The following is a 21,477-nucleotide window of genomic DNA, read 5'->3' as shown; positions in this document are numbered from 1 at the left end:
TAAAACTAAAGCACTTCTCCAGTCCAGGGGGCTCCCAGTCTGCCTCATTTTCCCATTCTTCTAGGATTCCCAGGGGTTGTGGATTTCTCCACTTAGAAAGGAAGAGCAGTTATATTCCAGATAAGTGAGAGTGCTATCTTTTAGTCACTAGGAAATCTTGCTCCTCTTCAAGGTCCCAGTTGCATTTTTAAACTTCTTTCAAATCCATAACCCTCTTTAACCTTCACAATAATCTGCTATCCCTGTTCTACAGATGAGGAAGCTGAAATTCATTGGAGAGGAATGGAACTTTGTGCTAGTTCCCAAGAACAAACAAACAAAAAGTAGCCATTGTCGAGGCAGGTTTCCAGATTTACTCCACTTCTCATCCTATGACCCATAATTGGGACCACTCTGGGCTGCCCAGGAACCTGCTCCAAGGAGAGGTGGGGCGGTGTGGGGCGGGGCTGAGAGAGATGAAGCTGGGCCGTCGGGCAAGGTCCCAGTCCAAACGGTAATCCCTCGGATTGGAGGCTGGAGAGAGGCCTCTGGGAACAGACACCCCGGGACCAGGGAAGCCGGCACAGGAGGAAGAAAGGAGTCGCCTCCCCAAGCAGGACCCGGGGAAGGAGGGGAGGGAGGTCCCGGCTTGGAGCCGCTGTTCACGCAGCCCACGCCATGGGTGAGAGGCTCTGAGGCAGACAATGGGGCGGCCACTGACCCTGGCAGGGCTGCCAGGGCTGCCACCCGTGCTGCTGCTGCTGCTGCTGCGGCCTCTGCCCACGAGAACGCGCTGTCCCGACTTTTGCAGCTGCAGCCCCAACGGCGCCCTGCGCTGCCCAGACGCTGGCCCGGGATTCACCAGGCTGTGAGTAACCAGAGAGTAGCCTTGGGGAGGGGAAGGAAAGAGAAAGGGAGGGGACCGGGCGGACGGCGGGGCTGCCTCCCGGCCCACCAGCTCCCAGAAATAAAGAACAAGCAGATTTGACTTCAGAGGACCCCGCTCTGCCCCTTGTTCCCTGGTTGAAAATGGGCAAGAAAGTCCCTTGGCTTCCTTGGGCCTCAATTTCCTCCTGTGAAAGATCAGATGCCCTTCTAGCTCTAATTTTTCTGTAACACAACTTTCTCCTCTTTGAGGGAGACCAAAAAGGATAGTTCCTTTCCCAAATTACGGACAATTCATCCCACCCACTTTGCTTACTCTCCTTTACAAGGAGACAGTCTAGCTTTCCTCTTCCAGCTCTGTGTGCCAGTATATCAGTTAGCGATGAGAGGTTATTGCAAGCATCAGCTTTGCTGCACAGGACACCAAATCCAATGCTCCTCCTTTGTTGGAAAGGGAATATGAGACAGGGAGGAGGGAGTTGGGTAGACAGGGGAGGTATCATTGATCCGAAAAAGCAAAGAAGGCTAGCCACATTTTCCATCCACTTTCTCCAAGGCTAGATGTTGGCAAAATTTGTTTGTCCTAAACTCTCTCCCGCTTCAATTCCAGTTCCCCTTAATGCACCCTTTCCCATAGGGCCCCTTTCCTCAATGTCTTTGTGATTGCTTCTCCATCTCCCTTTTCAAGCCTATTCTCTGAATGTTATTTTTATAGCATCCATTCACCCTTTTAGAGTGGATTTAAGTCACTAGAAGTTATCTTTTCCAGAGATGGATTGTAGCTTAGTCTAAACTACCAGCACAGAAAGGCTTTGTCCCTACTGAGTAAATTTGGAGCATATGTATAAAAGTATTTTTAGAGTGAGACACAATTGTATTAAATGCAATATCAGATCTCTTCTAGATTTTTCCTCAAAAAAAGTGGGGGAAGAGGGTGTGTGTGTGTGTGTGTTTGTGTTTTAAGTTTAATTTTTAAATAAATTACCTCCTCCTCAGAGAGAGTTAGGGAGAAAAACACTACCCAGTGAATGTCCTTTGGGAAACTCTTCTCATCTCTTTATGTCATAAATTCATATGTCATAAATATAAACTAAAGCTTGAAGGGGCTTCAGAAGTCACCTTGGTCAAGACAAAACTGAAAAAAGAAATGCCTTCTTCAGCATAGCTAATAAATGGTCATCCACCTTTGCTTCCAAAGACAGCTCATCCCACTGTGTGAGTTTTCTCAAAGACTTTCCCCCCCCCCCCATAATCTTAAACCTTTATCTGTCTGTTTGCAATTTTGAATCTTTGCAAGTAATTGTGCCCTCTAGGGCCAAACAGAACAAGTCTAATCCTTTTTCTAGGTGACAACGCTTCAAATCCTTGAGGACTGCTAACATTTCTTCCCTCTAAGACTTCTCCAGGCTAAAAACCTCTCGTTCTTTCAACTGATTCTCCTGTGGAATTAACTCAAGGCCCTTCAGCCTCCTATTTATGCTCTGGACAATTTCCCACCTCTCAATCAATTTGATTGATACAAGCATTTATAAAGTGACTACTGTGTGTGTGTGTGTGTGTGTGTGTGTGTGTGTGTGTGTGTGTGTGTGTGTACCAGGAACTATTAGGAACTGGTGACATAAAGATAAGAAAAAAGAAAAAAAAAAGAAAAGAAAAAAAAAAAAAAGGAAAGAAAGAATCATTAATCTAGAAATTAGCCTAGAAGAAGTTACATTCAATGGGAGGTGGAGGAAGAGAGACACAAAAATCACATATATAGAGATAGGACCTAGATATATATAGGAACAGGGCCTAGACCTGTGATTTCATCAATATAGGGAAATCCTGAACAGGAAAAAAAAAAATTAAAACTTCCTTTACTGACCTTCCCTGATGGGTCATCTTGGAGACCATTGCCTAGAGCACTTAGGAGTTAAGTGACTTGCCCAGAGTCACACAGCCACTCCCTATCAGAGGTGAGACTTGGAACAAAGTCTTCCTGGCTGTCAGGCCAGTTTTCTACCCACTCTACTATCTGACATTTGTACACATATAAATATATACAAAGTAATTGTTAGGGGACAAAGGGTGGCAAGGAAATACTTCATGTAGGAGGTGGCATTTGAGCTAAGTTTTATTAATTTCCTTTGAATTCCTGCTCACTAATTATGGGAATGAACAGCTCCTTCAAATTCTTTAAATCCACTGTAAAATACACCTACCTGTAAAATAAAGCTAAAGATAGTTGGTCTTATGAATAAAGACCTTTGTAAACTTTAAAGTGATATAGGCATAGAAATCTGGATGAAACTATCAATATATCCATTGACTGATCTACTATAAGCAGGTTTCATCCATATAGGATTCTGAGAGGTCCTCGGGCTGCCAGTGAGGAAGTTAAATCCAGTGGACATCAGAAGCAGAACTGCCCCTTTCGGGTCAGGGATAGAAGTACACACAGAATCTGAAGAAATTTGGGGTGGGGAGTAGAGTGAAAGCAGCCAGCCCTTTCCCCTTTTGGCCTGTACCCGGCTTTGCCCTTGGGAAGGACTTCTGGCTGATGATTGTTCCCATTCAGACTGTGCTGCCTCTATTCCATCCCACTTTTTCCATGTTCCCAACAGGTCATGCCTTCCCAGTGGTTACCAGTTTAGTAGCTCTGCTTTTTAATCTCCTGTGGACTCAATTTTCTCTGTAGCATCGCTGGGGCTGCTGAATTTCTCACAGTGACAAAATGTACTGCAAAGTCTACAACATGAATATATGAACTACTTTTATTGTCATCCAAGTTCATATAACAAGCAGCAAACATATCCAAGAGATGACCAAACCACAGTTTTTTGCATTGTATGGATTACATTATTTGGACAGGACAATTATTGGGTTAAAGGATGTTGAGAAGGAGGAGAGAGTTCCCTTAGAAGGTAGATGTAGTCGATGAAAGACAGAGAAAAAGTCTCCATAAATTTTTAAGTGCCAATCACTTCAGGCCTTAATAAAATCAAAGGACCCCCAAAAGTGAATAACAAGGGGGTGTTGAAAATGTATTCAGAGAATTACCCATCATCACTGATTGATCACTTATTGCTTACAAATGCTTTAAATGGTTGTTTTCAAGTCTTTGCTTCCATCTTCATATTTTATTTAAGTTCTAGGTATTTGAAATATAAAAATAGAGTTTAGAGATTCTTCCAGTGTGATATCAAGAAATGGCCTCCCACATTCTAGTTCATCTTAATTAAGGGAAAAACAGTGAACTCGTAGCTCATAAGAGGTTTGATTTTAAATTTTTTCCTTCTTTTCTCATTAGTTCTAGGCAACCAGAGGGAAAAGGAAAAAAAAACTCTCACCTTGCCCATAGTTATATAAAGATCTTTGTCTCTATGACAACAAAAAGGTTGATCTACTTGATATGGAAACAGCTTCTAAAATCTGTTAGTAAGAAAATGCTAATAATAATTATGGCTCTTTATTCTTTGCATGTTGTGCCTATTGAAAGATTAAACTTTTGACTTTATTGGAAGACAATATGATGAATTTTTAGAAGGGTGAAAGGCTTGCTGTTTGCGCTGTTCTGTAGTAATGGAATGATGTCAGCCTCCTGAGATTGTTACTGAATTCTTTTCTCTTTAATTCAATTCATTAATTGAACTCCTTCTCTGTACCTAGTCCTGTGCTGGATACTACGGATACAACCAAGTGGAGCTTATTTGGACACTATAAATAAAAGAGGAAACTTACATTTTGGTTTGGGAGACTCATGAAACAAAGAACAGTTATAGAGAAAATGTGTTGTATTAGAGCCAGCCTGAGTCAGGAAGCTCTTGTTGCCATTTTTGGCTTCTGATATATATTGGTTATGTGACATTGAGCAAATCACTTCAATAGTGCTTACAAGAGACTTGCTGGGACTAAAAATTGCAGAACAGTTGCTAATCTGGCAGTTTATTGGCACAGATCACTTAGGAGTGGAGTAAGGAAATTCTGAGTTCAAATTCAACCTGAGGTATTTGCTACCTGTGTGACCTTCCACTAGGCACCCTCTGTTTGACTTAATTTCTTCAATTAAGAATAGGTATAGTAATAACACCTTCTTCCCAAAGTTGTTGTGAAGCTCAAATGAGATATATCTGTCAAGTGCTTAGTGCAGTGTCTATCGTACAGAAGATAACTATGTCAGTGCCAGCTATTGTTATGAATCAGTGGAGGGAACATCCTCTCCGGGAGTCCCCTGCACCACTGAAAGCACAAATCTGGACCCAAAAAAAGTATTACAAAACCAAAATGGATGGTGCTAACCCTAAGTAACCAATGAATTTGGAGAAAGGAGAGCTTACCTTGAGCTGGAGGAAGCAGGGAAGGTTTTTGTATAGAAAGTTTGCCTAAAAGGCTTTCTGATAAGCTGAGAGGATGGAAGGGAGAAAAAGAATGTCACGTTCAGACAGACCATTGCTGCAAAGGGTCCCTATCATTTAAGCACCTTTCCTGCATAGAGTAGATTTGTAATAATTATTGGGGGGAAAGATAGAAGGGAGGCAAGTAGATTATAGGGTTATTCTAGCCCCCCAAAAGGATCAAAAAGTCTTAAGTACTTTAATAACACAGGGGAATATGCAAAAGAATGTCTCTACCTAATAGAGATTTTTGATAAAAGATAGAAGTACAAGTACCAAAACTTGTGTGAAGAGGGCAGCATGTTGGAAAGCCCAAATCCCCTAAAACACCTTGGTGAAGCTCTAAAAGTGGGCAATTAGATAACACAGTGATTAGAGCACTAGATCTGGAGTCAGGAGTCATCTTCCTGTGTTCAAATTCACCTTAAATACTTTGCTAGCTGTGCAACCCTGGCTGGGCAAGTGATTTAAGCCTGTTGGCATCAGTTTCCCCATTTGTAAAATGAGCTAGAGAAAGAAATGACAAACCACTGCCGTATCTTTATAAAAAAAAAAACCCAACCTGTGGAGTCACAAAGAAATGAACATGACTGAACAACAAAGCTCTAAAAATGCACCAAAAGGAACAATGATATAAAAAAACAAAGAGAAATAGATCAAATCAGTCCATCAGTGAGTGTTTATTAAGTGCCTAGGATGTGCCAGAATGCCTGAGTTCAAGTCCTGTGTTTAATCTAGCATATATTAGCTGGATGACCATGGCCAAGTCATATACATTTTCAGTTCTCAAGATTACTTCCTAAGAAGATAAGTTAAGGAATTGGCATTTGTATCTGTGAAATAAATTTCTATACTGAGAGTTCACACACAGAGATACAAAGAGGATGAAAAAAATTAACATGTAATGTGCTCTTTTCTTTTTTTCTTTCATCACATCAATCCTTTTCAGTCTTTTGAATCTGTTCTTGCCTTTCATCACTCTCACAATACCATCGCTCTAGTGTAGGACCTCAATATATTAACATATCACAAAGCATTCTTCCTATTTTCTGTGTCACTCCTCCAATCAGATCCTGTTTTCTACTGCCACATCAATCTTTCCATAATACAGTTCTGATCATTTTACCCCCGTGATCAAAAACTTTCAGTGGCTCCCCATTACTTTTTAAGTAAAGTTCAAACCTCTTAGCATGGCATTCAAAGCTGGCAAGACTTTGCACTAATCAATTTTCCCATCTATTTCCTACCACTCTTCTTTACTTTTCTGAGTTACATACACTCTAGGAAAACTGACAGTGGAGCTTTCTATCAAAGGGTCCTGGGGTGAGAAAGAGAGGAGGAGGAAAGAAATTAAAGTGTGTCTGTCACTTTCTGTCTAGGACAAATAGCCTTTCTTTTCCTGGATCCCGGACTTGAAAGAGTCAAGGCCAGCATTTTGGAGAAAAGAAATCCAAGAAAATCAAAACACAAGAGGTCAAGCCATCCACACAAATAGATAGTTAGACCTCTTTGTGAGACTTCTCATGGGCCTATTTCATAAGGTACTTGATATCCTTTAGGGAGAGGAAAAGCACAGAATGGGGCCGAGTCCAATAAGATAAAACTTAATAGAGATAAATATAGTCTTATACAGGTTCAAAAACAGCTTCACAAGTACAAGATGGGAGAAGAATTTGAAGAAAACTTGTTGTGAAACAGATCAGAAGGTTGTAGTGGCTTGCAAGCTGAATAGGAGTCACAGTGTGAGTAGCAAATTTAGACCACATTAAGAAAAGCATGAGAAAAAGCATAACAAATAGATAAAAAGCTGCTCTGGGAGTCAGGAAGACCTTGTGGCCATAGGGCAATTCATTTAATCTTAGTAGCCCCCAACTGTTCCAAGGAAGAGTTCCTATCTACAGAGGAGTTGCACTATCTCTAACAGTGAAATGAGTTTCTTCTATGAGAATTCCCGGTCTGAATACAATCACTGATCCAGATGAATAAAATTACCAATTCTTCTTCCTGTCTAACCCTTCCAAACACTGCCCCCCCCCCAAAAAAAGAGAAAGAGGAATAGTGCCCTGACAAAATGACATAATAGATCTATTATATATACTCTATTCTGATTAGACCAACATGTGAAGTGAAGTGTTATGTTCAGTGCAGGTCACCACATTTTTTGAAAGATAGGGATTAAACTAGTGTCCAAAGCAGGGTAACAAGAATAATAAAATCATAATCTCTACTGATCCCAGAAGGAAGACCAAGAGCAAGAAGTAGTAATTTCACAGAAGTAGATTTAAGCTTTGATGGAAGGGGAAAAATAAAATTTAAAAAAAAAAAAAACATTTCTTAAAAATGACAGCTGTCCAAAAGAAGTCTGTCTCAGGAGGTAGTGGGAATCTTTTCTCCCCCCCCCATCTCTCTCTCTCTCTCTCTCTCTCTCTCTCTCTCTCTCTCTCTCTCTCTCTCTCTCTCTCTCTCTCTCTCTCTCCCTCTCTCTCTCTCTCTCTCTCTCTCCCTCTCTCCCTCTCTCTCTCTCTCTCTCTCTCTCTCTCTCTCTCTCTCTCTCTCTCTCTCTCTCTCTCTCTCTCTCTCTCTCTCTCTCTCTCTCTCTCTCTCTCTCTCTCTCTCTCTCTCTTTCTCTTTCTCTCTGCTTCTCTCTCTGTGTCTCTCTCTCTCTATCTGTCTCTTTCTCTCTTTGCTTCTCTCTCTCATTCTCTTTCTCTCTCTGTCTCTCTCTTTCTCTCTTGTCTCTCTTCTCTCTCTCTCTCTCTCTTTCTCTCTCTGTCTATCTCTGTCTCTGTGTGTCTATCTCTGTCTCTCTCTGTCTCTCTGTCTCTGTCTCTGAGTCTCTCTCTCTCTCTCTCTCTCTCTCTCTGTCTCTGTCTCTCTGTCTCTGTCTGTCTCTCTCTCTCTCTCTCTCTCTCTCTCTCTCTCTCCCTCTCACACACACACACACACACACACACACACACACACACACACACACAGGATGCTATACAGGGGATGTCCAAGTATAGGCTATACTTGATGGGTTCTTCCTTCTCTAGGATTCTATACTGTGGTCCATTAATAGGACACTTTAAAGCCCCAGTAGACTTCCTAAAAATTTCACAGAAAATGCTGTAACCATAAAGCTACACAATTGCTTTTCAGCTTTAGGCACTTTGTAAATGTAGGGGTATGGCAATAATTCTGTACAAAGAGTCAGAAGACCAAGGCTGCTGGGTCATCTCTGACCCTTTAGTAACTATGTGACCTTGAAGACAATTATTAAACTATTCTGCGCCTCAGATCCCCACATAAAATGAGGGTTCTTCTATAAAATAAGGAAACTACTGTATTATATAGCATCTCTAAGGTCCTTCTTGGACCTAACATTCTAATAATTCTGTGGCCACTCTTTTCTTTCTTGATTATTTTCCTAAATCCCAAAGCATAAAAGCCAGAGAGATTGTTTTAAGTTTCTGTTCTTATCCTCGCTTTATCTCTTTAGATTCCAGTCCTTCCTTTAAAAAAAAAAAAAAAAAAAAAAAAAAGACAACTGATAACCTTCAAAATCTAATCTACCAGGATAACCACACAAGTATTTTTGTTCAATTGTGTTTCATACATATCTCAAAATTAGGATTTCTTCCATAAGGATCCAACAACTAACCAGCACGGCCACCTTGACAGCTGGAAAGTGGTTGACTTTTGAACCTACAAGGCTTATCTGTAGTGGGATATAGCGTTATTTTGAGTGAGTCTTGACTATACATGAGTCATATTTAATAAATTATTTTAAAATAACATCATTTTTATAGCAGTTAAAATTTTACTAAGTCCTTTTCTCACAACAGGCCTATAAGTTCCGTCGAGCTGTTATTATGTATATTCAATAGAGAAGGAAAGTTTCATAGCCTTACCCAGCACCATCCTAGAACCACCTAGGTTTCTTCATTCCATGTCCAATTATGCCATGCTGCCTCTCAAAGTAATTTGTGCCAAGTGCCATACGAATGGGACAAATAATAATAACTGTTGACGTTTGTGTAGTGCTTAGAAGTTTACAAAATGCTTTACTGACAAAGTGCTATAGATGTTCAGAGAAAAACAGTTTGCCAGCTGGACAGAATCAGAAGAACTGGGTTTGCAAGGATAAAGTCACACAATGGCATCCTGATAACACAATTATCTGACAAAGGTTCTTTTTAAACAGGAAACTTACATGACACCTTGCAGCCTGATTGGCTTCCCAAAGGTGAATCATATGAGATTAACCCTGTTTTACAGTTGTGAAAATTCAATTTCAAAAAGATCTGTTTGTTTATAAAAATAAACAAAGCTGTAAGCTCCCTGAGGGTGAAAATCATGTCTTAGTGTCCTTATAGCTTCATCACTGTCCACCTCATTACATGAGCTATGCTACAAGAGCTCAGCAAATATTTCTGGATGAATTAAAATACAAAGTAGGAGTCTAAATGATATTCTCTGAAAAGTTCAGATGCAAACCAGTTTCTGAACCATTATCAATTATTTTTCGCCTGCCAGTGATATATTAGGTAACATTGACCCAGAAAACATAGACCAAGATATTTTGCTCACAATTTAATTTTTTTTAAAAAGGTAATCATCTTTAAGTACCAAATGCATGATGGAAATTTCTCTCCAAATTCATCTTCAAACTCATTAATAACTTGTGATGCACTAAGTTGGAGCTAACTTCCATAATATACAACTCTCCAAAAGTTTTAAGTGTCTGGAAACAGAGGCAAGTAATGAAAGAGCGTCCTGAAGCATATCTGCAGTGTCACTGATGTGACAACATAATGATATTCTCTGCTCCTAAAAAATACTTTTGAGAAATCATTACAGTTGATGCAGATGTTCCCCAGGGAGAATTCAACATATAGTTCTATTTACCAGAGTTATTCTTGTCATGTCATATTATTGCTGGAAGAGCTCTGGTTTGCAGGAGAGAAGGGTTAGAATAGTTGTTTTGTTTCTTTAAAAATTAGACTTTAAATGGTTCTTTTTGAATATACTTGGATGTATTTACCGTTTTCCTCTCTGGCTTTTTTTTTTTTTTTTTAATTTAGACGCTGCATAAATGACTTGAAAGGGCTATTATGCAAGAGATCTTGATAAAATGTCTTTGTTCACATTATAGTGGGGGAATTATCTATGCTTTCTTAGGTACTCTTTAAAAAATAATAAATAAACTGTCATGGTTGACAGTCAACCCAATCAACCAAATACTAAGGCCAATGAAAGGATTCTGATTGGCTTGGTTCTTTTTAAATAGGAAGCTTGTATAAAGTCCTGCTGCGTGATTGGCTCCCCTGAGGTGAATTGGGTGTGATTACTCCTGTTTTATATTTGTGAGAATTGGTCTCAGAAGAGGTCCATTTTGTTGATCAAGATTAGATTACACATAGGCAGAGCTGAAACTCAAAAGAGTGTTTCTCTCCCATTGCATAGGGTGACTTCCCAACTACTTTCAGGAAAAACTAAGTTTTCTTTTCTTGACTTTATATGTCTTCTTGTTTCACAGGGATTAGTGAAAGATTGTTACTTAGCTACTCAGGAAAGGCTCAGGAAGGAGAAGGAGAAAAAAGGTCTTCTTCCAGCTCTTGACAGCTTTACTAATGACTAAGAGGATGAGCTTGTCACTGAGAATGGTTAATTATGTGGCCACAACAGCTTCTAGTAGTGCTATGCCTTATGTATGGAAATAGGGAACATGCCCAGTGGGGAAATTCATCCCCTAGCATTGGGGTTGGTCTTCCGGAAGTGGCCCTGCTAAGATGGGCCTTTACTGAGAGGAGGAGGAGGAATGATGAGAGAGGAAGGAAATCTGTGGCTATAGGAAGGTTGGACAGTTTCTGGGGAAACTGCCCCATTCCTAATTCAATTCACTGCCATTTAACAAGATTTTATTAGAATACTTTATATGGCAGTCCCACTGATTGGGTGCTGAGAAGGGAAGGGAAAGCACAAAAGAAATAAAATTAGTCATTAGTTCAATTCAATTTAATAAGTATTTATTAAGTACCTACTAGATGCTGAGAACTATATTAAGTGCTAAAGATACAAAGGCAAATCACAGTCCTTGCCGCAAGGAAATAATATTTTATTGAATATAAGAAATATTCATATAAGAAATTCTGATTACATACAAAGTAATTTCCTAGAGGTAGAATATAGGTTTAATGAGAAGGGCAGGTTTTTTTTTTTGGTTTGGTGGGTTTTAATATAGTCTTTCTAAAAATCTGAGAATACTAATATCAACTCACACATTGATGTGACATGTCACTGAGCACTGCTCTCTGTCCTTCAAGGTTCTAAGAAATTGGGGTTGTCTCATCTCTGATGTCATTGGCTCAAGCCCCTGTTCTACAGTATACTTATCAATGCTAAATACCAGTGACTAGTACAACCAGTATTATTTTAACCAACTAATTTCAATTATCTCTTACAAAGGGATATTCATTGCAAATATATAAGAACAGAAATCCCTGTCCCAGATAATTCAGGGCACATTTACCCTTATTCTAAGAAAGAGTTCGGGAAAGCATGATAGAAGGGTTGGAAACAACCAGTAACAGAAAGAAGAGTCTATTACAGACAGGTAGATGGGAACAGAGTGGCCCAGGGGAGAGAGTGCTGGACTCAAATCAATATCTGAATTCAAATTTGACTTCAGACACTAGCCATGTCACTGCTCAAGCCATTTAACTGCTGGCTGCTTCAGTTTTCTCATCTATAAAATGGGAGTGATATTAACTCCTACTTCCCAGAGTTGTTAAGATTTTTTAAAAGATAATATTTGTAAAGCCTTTGCAAACCTAAAGTGTAATATAAATGATCATTTCTACTATTATAACTTATAGAGCTATCAATCAACAAATATTTTCTGAGTATAGTAGGGGGACATAAAGTAAATATTTGTAAGTATTTAATAAATGCTGATTGATTAATTGATTGATTGATCCATGCCTTATGAATTTTAACAATTTAGATGGAATATAAATATGTGAAATATTACATAATTACACAAGTGATAAATAATAGGTCAACACAAAAATGAAAGAAATGTCCCCAGGTAGTACTTGATTAATCACCCAATGAATGTGCTTTAAGAATGAATTTGACACCCAATTCCCTAACTTTTCATTATTATAACTTCTCACTCTCAGTATTTATAAAGCATTATGAGATTCACAAAGTACTTTTCTTCACAATTCCTTCACAATACAACATAGCACATATTGTATTGTCCTTATTTCACATAAGAAGAAACAGGCTCAGAAAGATTAAGTTCTCTAAAATTAAAGTCAAAGATCTTGGCATAAAGAATCAGTCAAGACCATGGACATTTACAATATTAAATGTTAAGGATCTATGAGCTAGAGTTAGTTGAAGAAGCTCTTTAGAGGAGGAATAATACAAACTGAATTGTGAAAACCTGTAGTCTCCATGTTCTGGGAATTTATGGAGGGTCAAGATGTACATACATACATGAAACAACTGAAGAATAATCAATAATAATAATATGCCATTGGTTGATAAATTGGATGGTCCAGACTGACTTATTCTTGATGAAGTCATCTTGACACCCTTGTGCTCATCACATCCTCTTTTAGATTTTCCCTAACTATCCCTTTAAGTAATAGGTTCTCAAATTTTACCAGGAACCAAATTAAGCAAAGAAACAGAGTTTGCAGATTTTTATTCATTTCCCATTAGTCCCACTCAAGCCATCAACAAGTTTTCATTAAGCACTTATTACATGCCAAGCATGGTGCTAACAGCTAGGGAAGCAAAGAAAAACAAAAAGACTTCTTTCCTTCAAAAAGTTCAAAATAGAATGACAAGGAGATTATGTACACAGGAGATATATACAGGAAAATTTGGAGGTCATCCCAGTAGAAGCCTTGAGGGGGATCAGAAAAGTCCTCTTGCAGAATGTGGACTTTGAGATGAGCATTGAGGAGGCAGATATGAGGAGAACATTTCAGGGATGGAGGGGGGAGACATGGGGGAGAGGAGCCAATGAAAAGCCAGCAGAAAAAAAGGTGGAGAGTCTGGAGATAAAGTGTTCTATTCAACAAGCAGCAAATTCCTTCATCTTGAAGATTTGAACTTAACAATAGAAGTTAAATTCTCACTTACTGTCTTATTATCGTGGGTTTCATCTCTATTAGCCATTTTTGTTCTGTCCTCTCAAGTGCAAAGTGGATATGTTGAAAAAAAAAAATCCAGAACCAAAATTAGAATTGAATGTTCAGGCTTCTCATGATCAAAAGCAATCATTGTCCCATTAACCCTGAATAAAAAGCAGTCTTATTGACATTTTGATTATCTTCTTTTCTCTATCTAATATGGAAAGGGAAAAAAAATATTTTTTGTTTTCTTTAGCTTTTTTTCCCAGTGTCAGTTCATTCTGAGCTTAAGTGATCCTGACACTATTCTTAGAGAACCATGTGACTGTTATGTATTCATCCCATTTCCTGATCTTCAATATATCTTCTACATGTCTTTAAAAATCTAAATTCTCTGTACGTATGCCTCAGGTTCTCTAGACAATCCTGTTTTTGCTCTTCAATGGAATTGTTTTTTTCTGTATCTTGAAGATATTATTCTTTAAGTTTATTTTAATTCATGTATTTTTAACATTCTTTTTAAAAATTTTCAGTTCCAAATTCTCATGCTCTCCTATCCCTCCCCTTCTTACTGAAAAGGCAAGCAATATAACAATTACATATGTGAATTCATACAAAGAATATTTTCATATTAGTCATGTTTCAAAAAATAATTTTTTCCATTTAAAAATGAAAAATCATGTTTCCAATCTGTACTCAGAGTTCATCAGATCTTTCTCTGGAGGTGGACAACATTTTTCATCATGGGTCCTTTGGAATTGACTTGGATCATTGCCTTGATCAGAGTAGCTAAGTCTTTACAATTGATCATCCTTACAACATTGCTGTTATTCTGTCCAGTGTTCTCCTGGTCCTGTTCGCTTCACTTTGCATCAATTCATATAAATCTTCCCTGCTCATCATTTCTTATACACAATAGTATTCCATCACAATGATAGACCACAACTGATCCAGCTATGTCCCAATTCCCTCAATTTCCAATTTTTTGCCACTACAAAAAAAAAAACCCTCCTATAAATATTTTTGCCATTTTCCCTTTTATTTGCTCTCTTTTGGATACAGATCTAGTAGTGGTATTGGTGGACAACAGAGTATGTAATTTTATTGTTCTCCAGAATGTCTGAACCAGTTCACAACTCCACCAACAGTGTACTAGTTAGTGTACCTTTTTTTTCCATATCCCCTTCAGTATTTGTCATTTTTTCTTTTCCTTCATATTCACCAATCTGATGTTTGTGACATATAATACCTCAGAGTTGTTTTAATTTGCATTTTTCTAATGAATAGTGATTTTGAACATTTTTCCATGTGACTATTGATAACTGATTTCTTCTTTCTAAAAGCTGCCTGTTCATATCATTTGACTATCAATTGAGGAAAAACTCAATTTTATAAATTTGGCTCAGTTTTCTTTGCAGATCTTATTCTTCCAAGCTTATCTTCCTGAACTGAAATTCCCTATAGAATTTTATTCAGTGGGAATCCTAAACATCCTTGCTATGAAACCTTTGAAATACATTCTCCCTAAAATCTCCAGTACCTATCAGACCAAGCCTCTGCTCCTCAATAACAGTTTCTAAAAGAGAGTAGCTATTTCTGCCCAAGAATCCCGTCATTTCTAAGAAGATGGTTTCAGAGAAATCTGGGAATACTTGTAGGAACTGATACAGAAATAACTGGAACCAGGAGAAATGTTTATACAATAGCAATACTACAAATACACACACACACACACACACACACACACACACACACACACAAACACACCTCTGAAAGACTTAAGAACTCAAATCAAAACAATGACCAATCATGATTCCAGGTGATAGCTAATGAACCATATCACCCATCTTGCAAGAGAGGTGACAGATCTAGGATACAGAATAAGACATATTTCTTGGGCATGGATAATGTGAAAATTAGTTTTGTTTGACTATGCATATTTGTTATAAGGACTCTGTTTTCTTTTTTCAGAATAGGGAAATGTGAGGGGGAACAAATAGATTTTTGTACATTGAAAAAAATAAATTTTAGAGAGAAGGAAGAGTAAAATTAAAGATTTGCAACTTCGATTTCTCTTTTTGGTGAAGAGGGTCATTGCTTCTTTCACCTCTCAAAGAAAGAAGTTATCATAAAGAAAAACCAGAAAATTATTAGCCTCTCTGCTTTGGACAAAGTTTTCTAACAAATATTTAAATAATTCAATTCTCCCATCATTCTTCTGTCTTATGCCTCTGTCACAACCCTATGCTCTGTTTCTTAAACTACAAAATTGTTTCTTCTTTCTGTCCCTGTAGTACATGGTACTAGTAATCTGATAATAACATCACTTCTCTTTCTGAGCTTTTTTTTGCATAAATCATTACCTTAAGAAGACATATTAGTTGTGTCTTCTTAACAAAGTTTAAAGATTCCTAAGAGACCAAATTTGTCTCTTGTATTAGTAGCTGCCATTCACATTCTTTATTTTCTATATTTTGTGTATTTGTTTCTTAGGCCAGATGTGTGAAACAAAGGATGAAGAGTTATAGTAAGAAAAACCTGTGTGATCCCAAGCAAGTCACTTTCTCTCTATCTGCCTCAGTTTCTACATTTGTAAGCTGGAGAAAACAATAGCACCTCCCTCCCAGGGCTGTTGTGAACATCAAAGGAGATAATATTTACAAAGTACTTTTAGAAGGGGACTTTATATTCAATCGCATAAATTGGTCCCCTAAGCAAATTGGTACCTGAGCAGCCAGGTGGTACAGTGGATAAAGTACTAGCACTGGAGTCAGGAAGAGGGAAGTTCAAATCCTGCCTCAGACGCTAGCTGTGTGATCCTGATCAAGTCACTTAACTCGGAGTGAGAGGATTGAACGAGTTGGCAAAGGATTTTCTTTGCCAAGAAAATCCCAAAGGAGCTCACAAAATGTCAGACATGACTGAACAAGGCAAACTACAACTTGAGAGACAAATATGGCCCACTGTTTTTGTATAGTCCATGAGTTAAGAGTTTTTTACATTTTTAACTAAAATTAAAAGTTATTTTACTTATACTTAGAGTATAGATGATAGGGAACTATTAGCATTCATTGATTGGGAAGATGACTTAATCACTTAATCACATTCGCCTTTACCCTTTACCCTATATGGCCCCCAAGTTTAGAATGCTCTCCTTTCTCACCTGTACTTCTTAGAGTCCCCAGCTTCCTTCAAGATTCAGCCCAAATTCCAACTTTGACAAAAGGTCTATCTTAATCCACTTAGCTAATTAGAGGCTTCTCATCTCAGGTTACCTCTTATCTACTCTATACATACCTTGTACATACGTATTATAAGATCATCTCTTTGAGGACTAACACTTGTTTTTCTTTTTTTCCCTCTATATCTCCAGTGCTTAATAGTGTCTGGTACATGGTGAATGCTTCATAAACACTGATTAATTGATTAGCACTAATGTCGCAACTCCTAAATTATAGGTTGCTAAAGACCAGCAAATAAAAGCATTCACTTTGATTAGCAGTTGCCATCTGCTTAATGGGTCTCATCTATCTGAAAGCATGGAGATCTCACATCATTCAAAAAATGGGAAGTCACTTTCTGGCTAAGTTCTAAGATATAAGCAGTTTTGAAAAACAGAGCACAGAAATTTTTGAATAGTATTAAATATAGAGCAAAGTCTTATATAATAAATATGAAAATCTTATTCTTGTGAATTAAAATAAGAGAAGGTTCCCTCCCTGCCATATAACCATGTTCATTTAACAAAAATGTTTTGCGCATATCTGATCCCTTCTTTCTCCTCTTTTTTTCTCTCATTTTAGTAGTGCTTTTTAAAATTCAGGGTTTGTAACGATAGCAATAAACTAATTGCCTGTGAAAGATGGATGAATCTTTTTAGCTTCCTTAAATCGATAATATAGACGGCTTTTTAAAACAATTACAGTATGGTGAATAAAAATCCTTCACTGCCACTATATATTGGACAGGTCTTACATGTGGGGTAGGGAATAGGTGAACACTTGTTGAGATTTCATCCAGGTTTAAGTCATACTGGGTGGATTCTGAGTTCCCTTCTTGGTGATTCTCTGCTTCTGGAATAAAATCCAAGCCCACAACTGGAGTTTGGAAGGTTGCCCTTGGAACTTAACCATCTCTCTTTACCACTGACTAATAATGATTTCATAACTGCTAAATCCAATAGCATTTTCTCAGTTCCCCACCCTTCTTGACTTCCCTGCAGTATCCACTGCTGTTGACTCCCTTATCCTCCTGGACACTGTCCTGTCTGGATTTTGGTTCTTTTCTTGCCTGTTTCCTCCTGTCTCCTTTCCTGGATTAGCATTCATACCACAACCCCTAAAAATGGGAGAAGCCACTGTACATTTTCTCTATTGCTACTCTTCTCTGCCCTCCTGGGTACAGAATTATCTGTATCCAAATGACCTCTCAGATTTATATATCATGCTCTATCCTCTCTTCCTGCCAGGTAGATGGTATGGTGGATACAGTGATGGTCCTGGAGTCAGGAAGACTCTGAATTCAAATCTAGCCTCAAATACCGACTGTGTGACCCTGGAAAAGTCATTTAACCCTATTTGCCTCAGTTTCCTCATCTGTAAAATGAGGCTAGTGAAGGAATTCTCAAACCACTCAAGTATCTTTGCCAAGAAAACTTCAAATGGGGTCACAGGGAGTCTAAAAATAACTGAACAACAAAAGTTTCCTGTCACAATTACCAAATGAATATTTCAAACTGGCTTTCCCAGAGACAACACAAATTCAGAATATACAAAACAGAACTCACTTTTCCCCCCAAAACTCACCCTTCTTCTGAATTTTCCTATTTCTATCAAGGGTATCAGCATCCTTCCAACCTCAGCATTACCCTGGATCCTTCCCTTTCCCACAATCCACAGATCCATGTAGTTGCCAAATAATCTTATTTCCACATCTTCAAGGTTTCTTGAAGTCCCCTTCCTTTGTTCACATGGCTACCACTTTATATTGGCCTCTTTTCCTTTTCTTGTCTGAACTATCACAGTAGCCCCTTAATTGGTCTCCCTGGCTTAAATATTTCTCATCTCAAATCCATTGTCCACACACTGTCAAACGATTTTCCCAAAGTATAAATCTGACCATGTCCCTCTTCTATTCAGTAACTCCAGCTGTTCTTCGTTATGTCTAGGATCCAATTGAAAGTCTTTTGTTTAGTATTTAAAGCCCTTCAGAACTTAGTCCCAACTTACCTTTCCAGCCTTAGGCATCACACCCCCTCCTTCAGTCTAAGGACCCGCCCAACAGCCCTCTTGCTCTTATTCACATATGACCCTCCAAATCCCACCTCCAGGCTTTTCACACTGACTATTCTTTTATGTTTTCAATGCCCTCCCTCCTCACCACTGCTCCTTAGAATCTCTTGTATTTTTCAGAACTAAAGAATCCTTCATTTTGTTTAACTAGAGACACTTTCCACTTTTTACCAATTCCTCCAACTCCTAGTACCTTTCTTCCCCCAAATTACATCACATTAATTTTATGAATACTTCTACATAAACATATTGTGTACTTCAATTAAATGTTAAGTTCTTGATGTCAGCAGCTGTTTTATTTTTGTTTTCATGTGCCTAACACCTTGCACAGACACTGGTGGTTCTTAAAATTGCATATTGATTGATTGATTAACCTTCAGCAAGTCCCCTTGAGATTTGAATCTGTAGGTCTCTGTTTCCTCATCTGTAATAATAATAATAATAATAATAATAGCTAACATTTATATAGCATACTACGTTTAAGGCACTGTGCTAAATGCTTTACAATTATTCTATCATCTCATCCTCAAAACTTACCTTGAGAGGTAGGTGGTTTTATTGTTCCCATTTTACAGATGAGAAAACTGAGGTAAATAACAATGATTTAACCATCACCACCCAGGTAGTAAGCATCTAAGCCCAAATTTGAATTTAGGTCATCTTGACTACAGACCCATCAACTGTGCCTCCTATTACTAGATGATCTTCTGGTAGCTTCCAGTAGCACAAGATCTACATTTTTATTCTTTTTTTTCCCCCATTTACTTACAGCCCTTTTATTTTTCCTTACACAGTGGTGAGTTGGACATGACAATTCCCAACTCTTAGGAAGATTACAATTTTGGTATTCTGCTGTCATGGGAGAACATTAAGACAATGCTAAACAATAATAAATTAGTTAGATGCACAAGTTTGCAGATATGCAAAAGCAAACTTCTTTGCAACTCAACATTGAGTCACTGAATCCCATGACAATGGGAGAAAAGTGGGTTCAGAAAAAAAACAAAAACCTGGTTTCTAAGGCTTGGATTCATTAGGATTCCTACTAGAATGGTAGCATGTAGTAACATTCAACAGCCTTAGGAGAGAAATTCTGAAAGTCAGCTCTTTTAAATGCTAAAAATCTCACCTTTAGATACCCTGTACAGATCTGATGCTTTAATAAACTAAACGATGAGGGTCAACCAGCCTGATACTGTATTGTCATATTATAAGTAAACTCTTAGCCTTGTCTGATATACGAAGTGACCTATATCAGGGTTTAGATCAAAAAATATATATATATATATATATGTATATGTATAATATGCTAAAATGTGCACCAAGGGAATATTTAACTTGAAAATGAGGTCAAATCAGTCACAGTCCAACAATTTTTAAAGTGCTATCATTTGTTCACTTTCCAATGCAGACTGCCCCATGGATAATTTTCCTTCAAAGAAGACTAACTCCATTATTAGCTAACATGAGTAAATCAGATAATAAAGATTTATTAAGTACCTATTGCATCTCAGACCTTGTGCTAAGCATTAATGCCAAGTTTCTGCCCTCAAGGAGCTTACAATCAAAGGGGGGAAGACGACATAAAAAAGGAAGCTAAAAATGGAAATGGGGGAAAAGGGGGAAGGATTCAACACTAAGGAATGCAACCAGCAAGAGACATGATGGAGAATCCAAGAAGTCCAAAAGCAGCATAGCGGGTGGGAAATGGGAGAAGACTGGGCTTCAATGGTAGCCTCTGGGACTCATGGTTTTGCCTTCCAGTCACAGAGTGCAATCAGAGGGACTGAGAGTATTAAGGAGATAGGAGTACTAAAGCTGATTTAGTTTTGCCAGATACTAAGAATTCCCAGTAGTGAGTATGTATCCCAATGAAATGCACATGAAGGGTATATTTGTCCAGACAAAATTTTATTTTGTAAATATTCAGCAAGTCTACACATCTGCTCTAAGTCCATTTAGAAGCATTTGCAATGGACAGTGGATGGGCCAGATCCATCCTGTTGCTACTTGCTCACTCACAACTGCCAAGTCTAGGCCCTCGCTCTCCCTCCTGCATGGGCACAGTTTCCATTACAGTACCAGTGGGATGAGCAGAGACATACATGGATGAGCTGTTGACAGTCTCAGACCTGATCTGTGTCATCTTTCTGGTGGCCTGGGAGTTTAGGAGAAGGTCTTCCTCAGGGGCTAGCAGTGGCTCATTGTAGAGGGTATTATTTCAGATTTTCCCCATGCCATCCCAATTAGTAACAATCTTGTATTCAATGGGACACCAATCAGAATGCCTCTCAAAAAACTGTCTTTTTTGCCCCATCCCTGGTGCCTTGGACTTCCAATGATGGAGAGAGGAATTCTGCCCAAGAAGCATCATCCTTGTTAAAAATCAGCTTTGCACAAAAGCCTTTCATGAAAAGAGGACCCATTTCTTCTTCCATTTTTGTATAATCTGAAGTCGGTCATCATCCTCATCAGAGAATTTAGCACTAGGGGGTAAAGAAGTAGAACAGAAAAAAGGAAGGATGTCCAAGTAACCAATAAGTGCTGACAGCTCCCACTGAGGATCTAGTTCCATCCTTCTCCATCATTTCTATCTGTCTGTCCCTTCTCTTTTCCTCTCCTTCCAGATTTGTTGACCAAGGATTGTTTCATCAGTATGGTAGACTACAAAGAACTTTGTATATGGGAGTCAGGAAATATGGATATATTTAGGGGCTAATAAAACTTCCCTCTTTGATCTTCCTTTTCCTTGTCTATAAAAATCAAGGGAATGAATTAAATTAGACACTTCTGATTGTCTTCTCATTTCTGATGTCA

The 21,477-nt window shown here is 38.3% G+C and overlaps 1 protein-coding gene across 4 annotated transcripts in view; it reads left to right on the top strand.

The window, feature by feature from the left end:
- The first annotated feature begins 427 nt into the window (after positions 1 to 427).
- The window catches only part of LHCGR (luteinizing hormone/choriogonadotropin receptor), a 77,363-nt gene continuing 56,313 nt past the window's right edge, over positions 428 to 21,477 (top strand). The window contains exon 1 of one of the 4 annotated variants that reach the window (XM_074286799.1): positions 428 to 847. In XM_074286799.1, the coding sequence (XP_074142900.1) occupies positions 684 to 847 (164 nt within the window). In that variant the 5' untranslated portion in view covers positions 428 to 683. The remainder of the gene's footprint in view (positions 848 to 21,477) is intronic. The other 3 variants (XM_074286797.1, XM_074286798.1, XM_074286796.1) reach the window with 3 other exon arrangements.

Source organism: Sminthopsis crassicaudata, chromosome 2 (genome assembly GCF_048593235.1).
Source record: "Sminthopsis crassicaudata isolate SCR6 chromosome 2, ASM4859323v1, whole genome shotgun sequence".
Classification (NCBI taxonomy): domain Eukaryota; kingdom Metazoa; phylum Chordata; class Mammalia; order Dasyuromorphia; family Dasyuridae; genus Sminthopsis; species Sminthopsis crassicaudata.
Note: the sequence above shows the minus strand (reverse complement) of the source record. Positions and strands in the feature narration are given on the sequence as shown.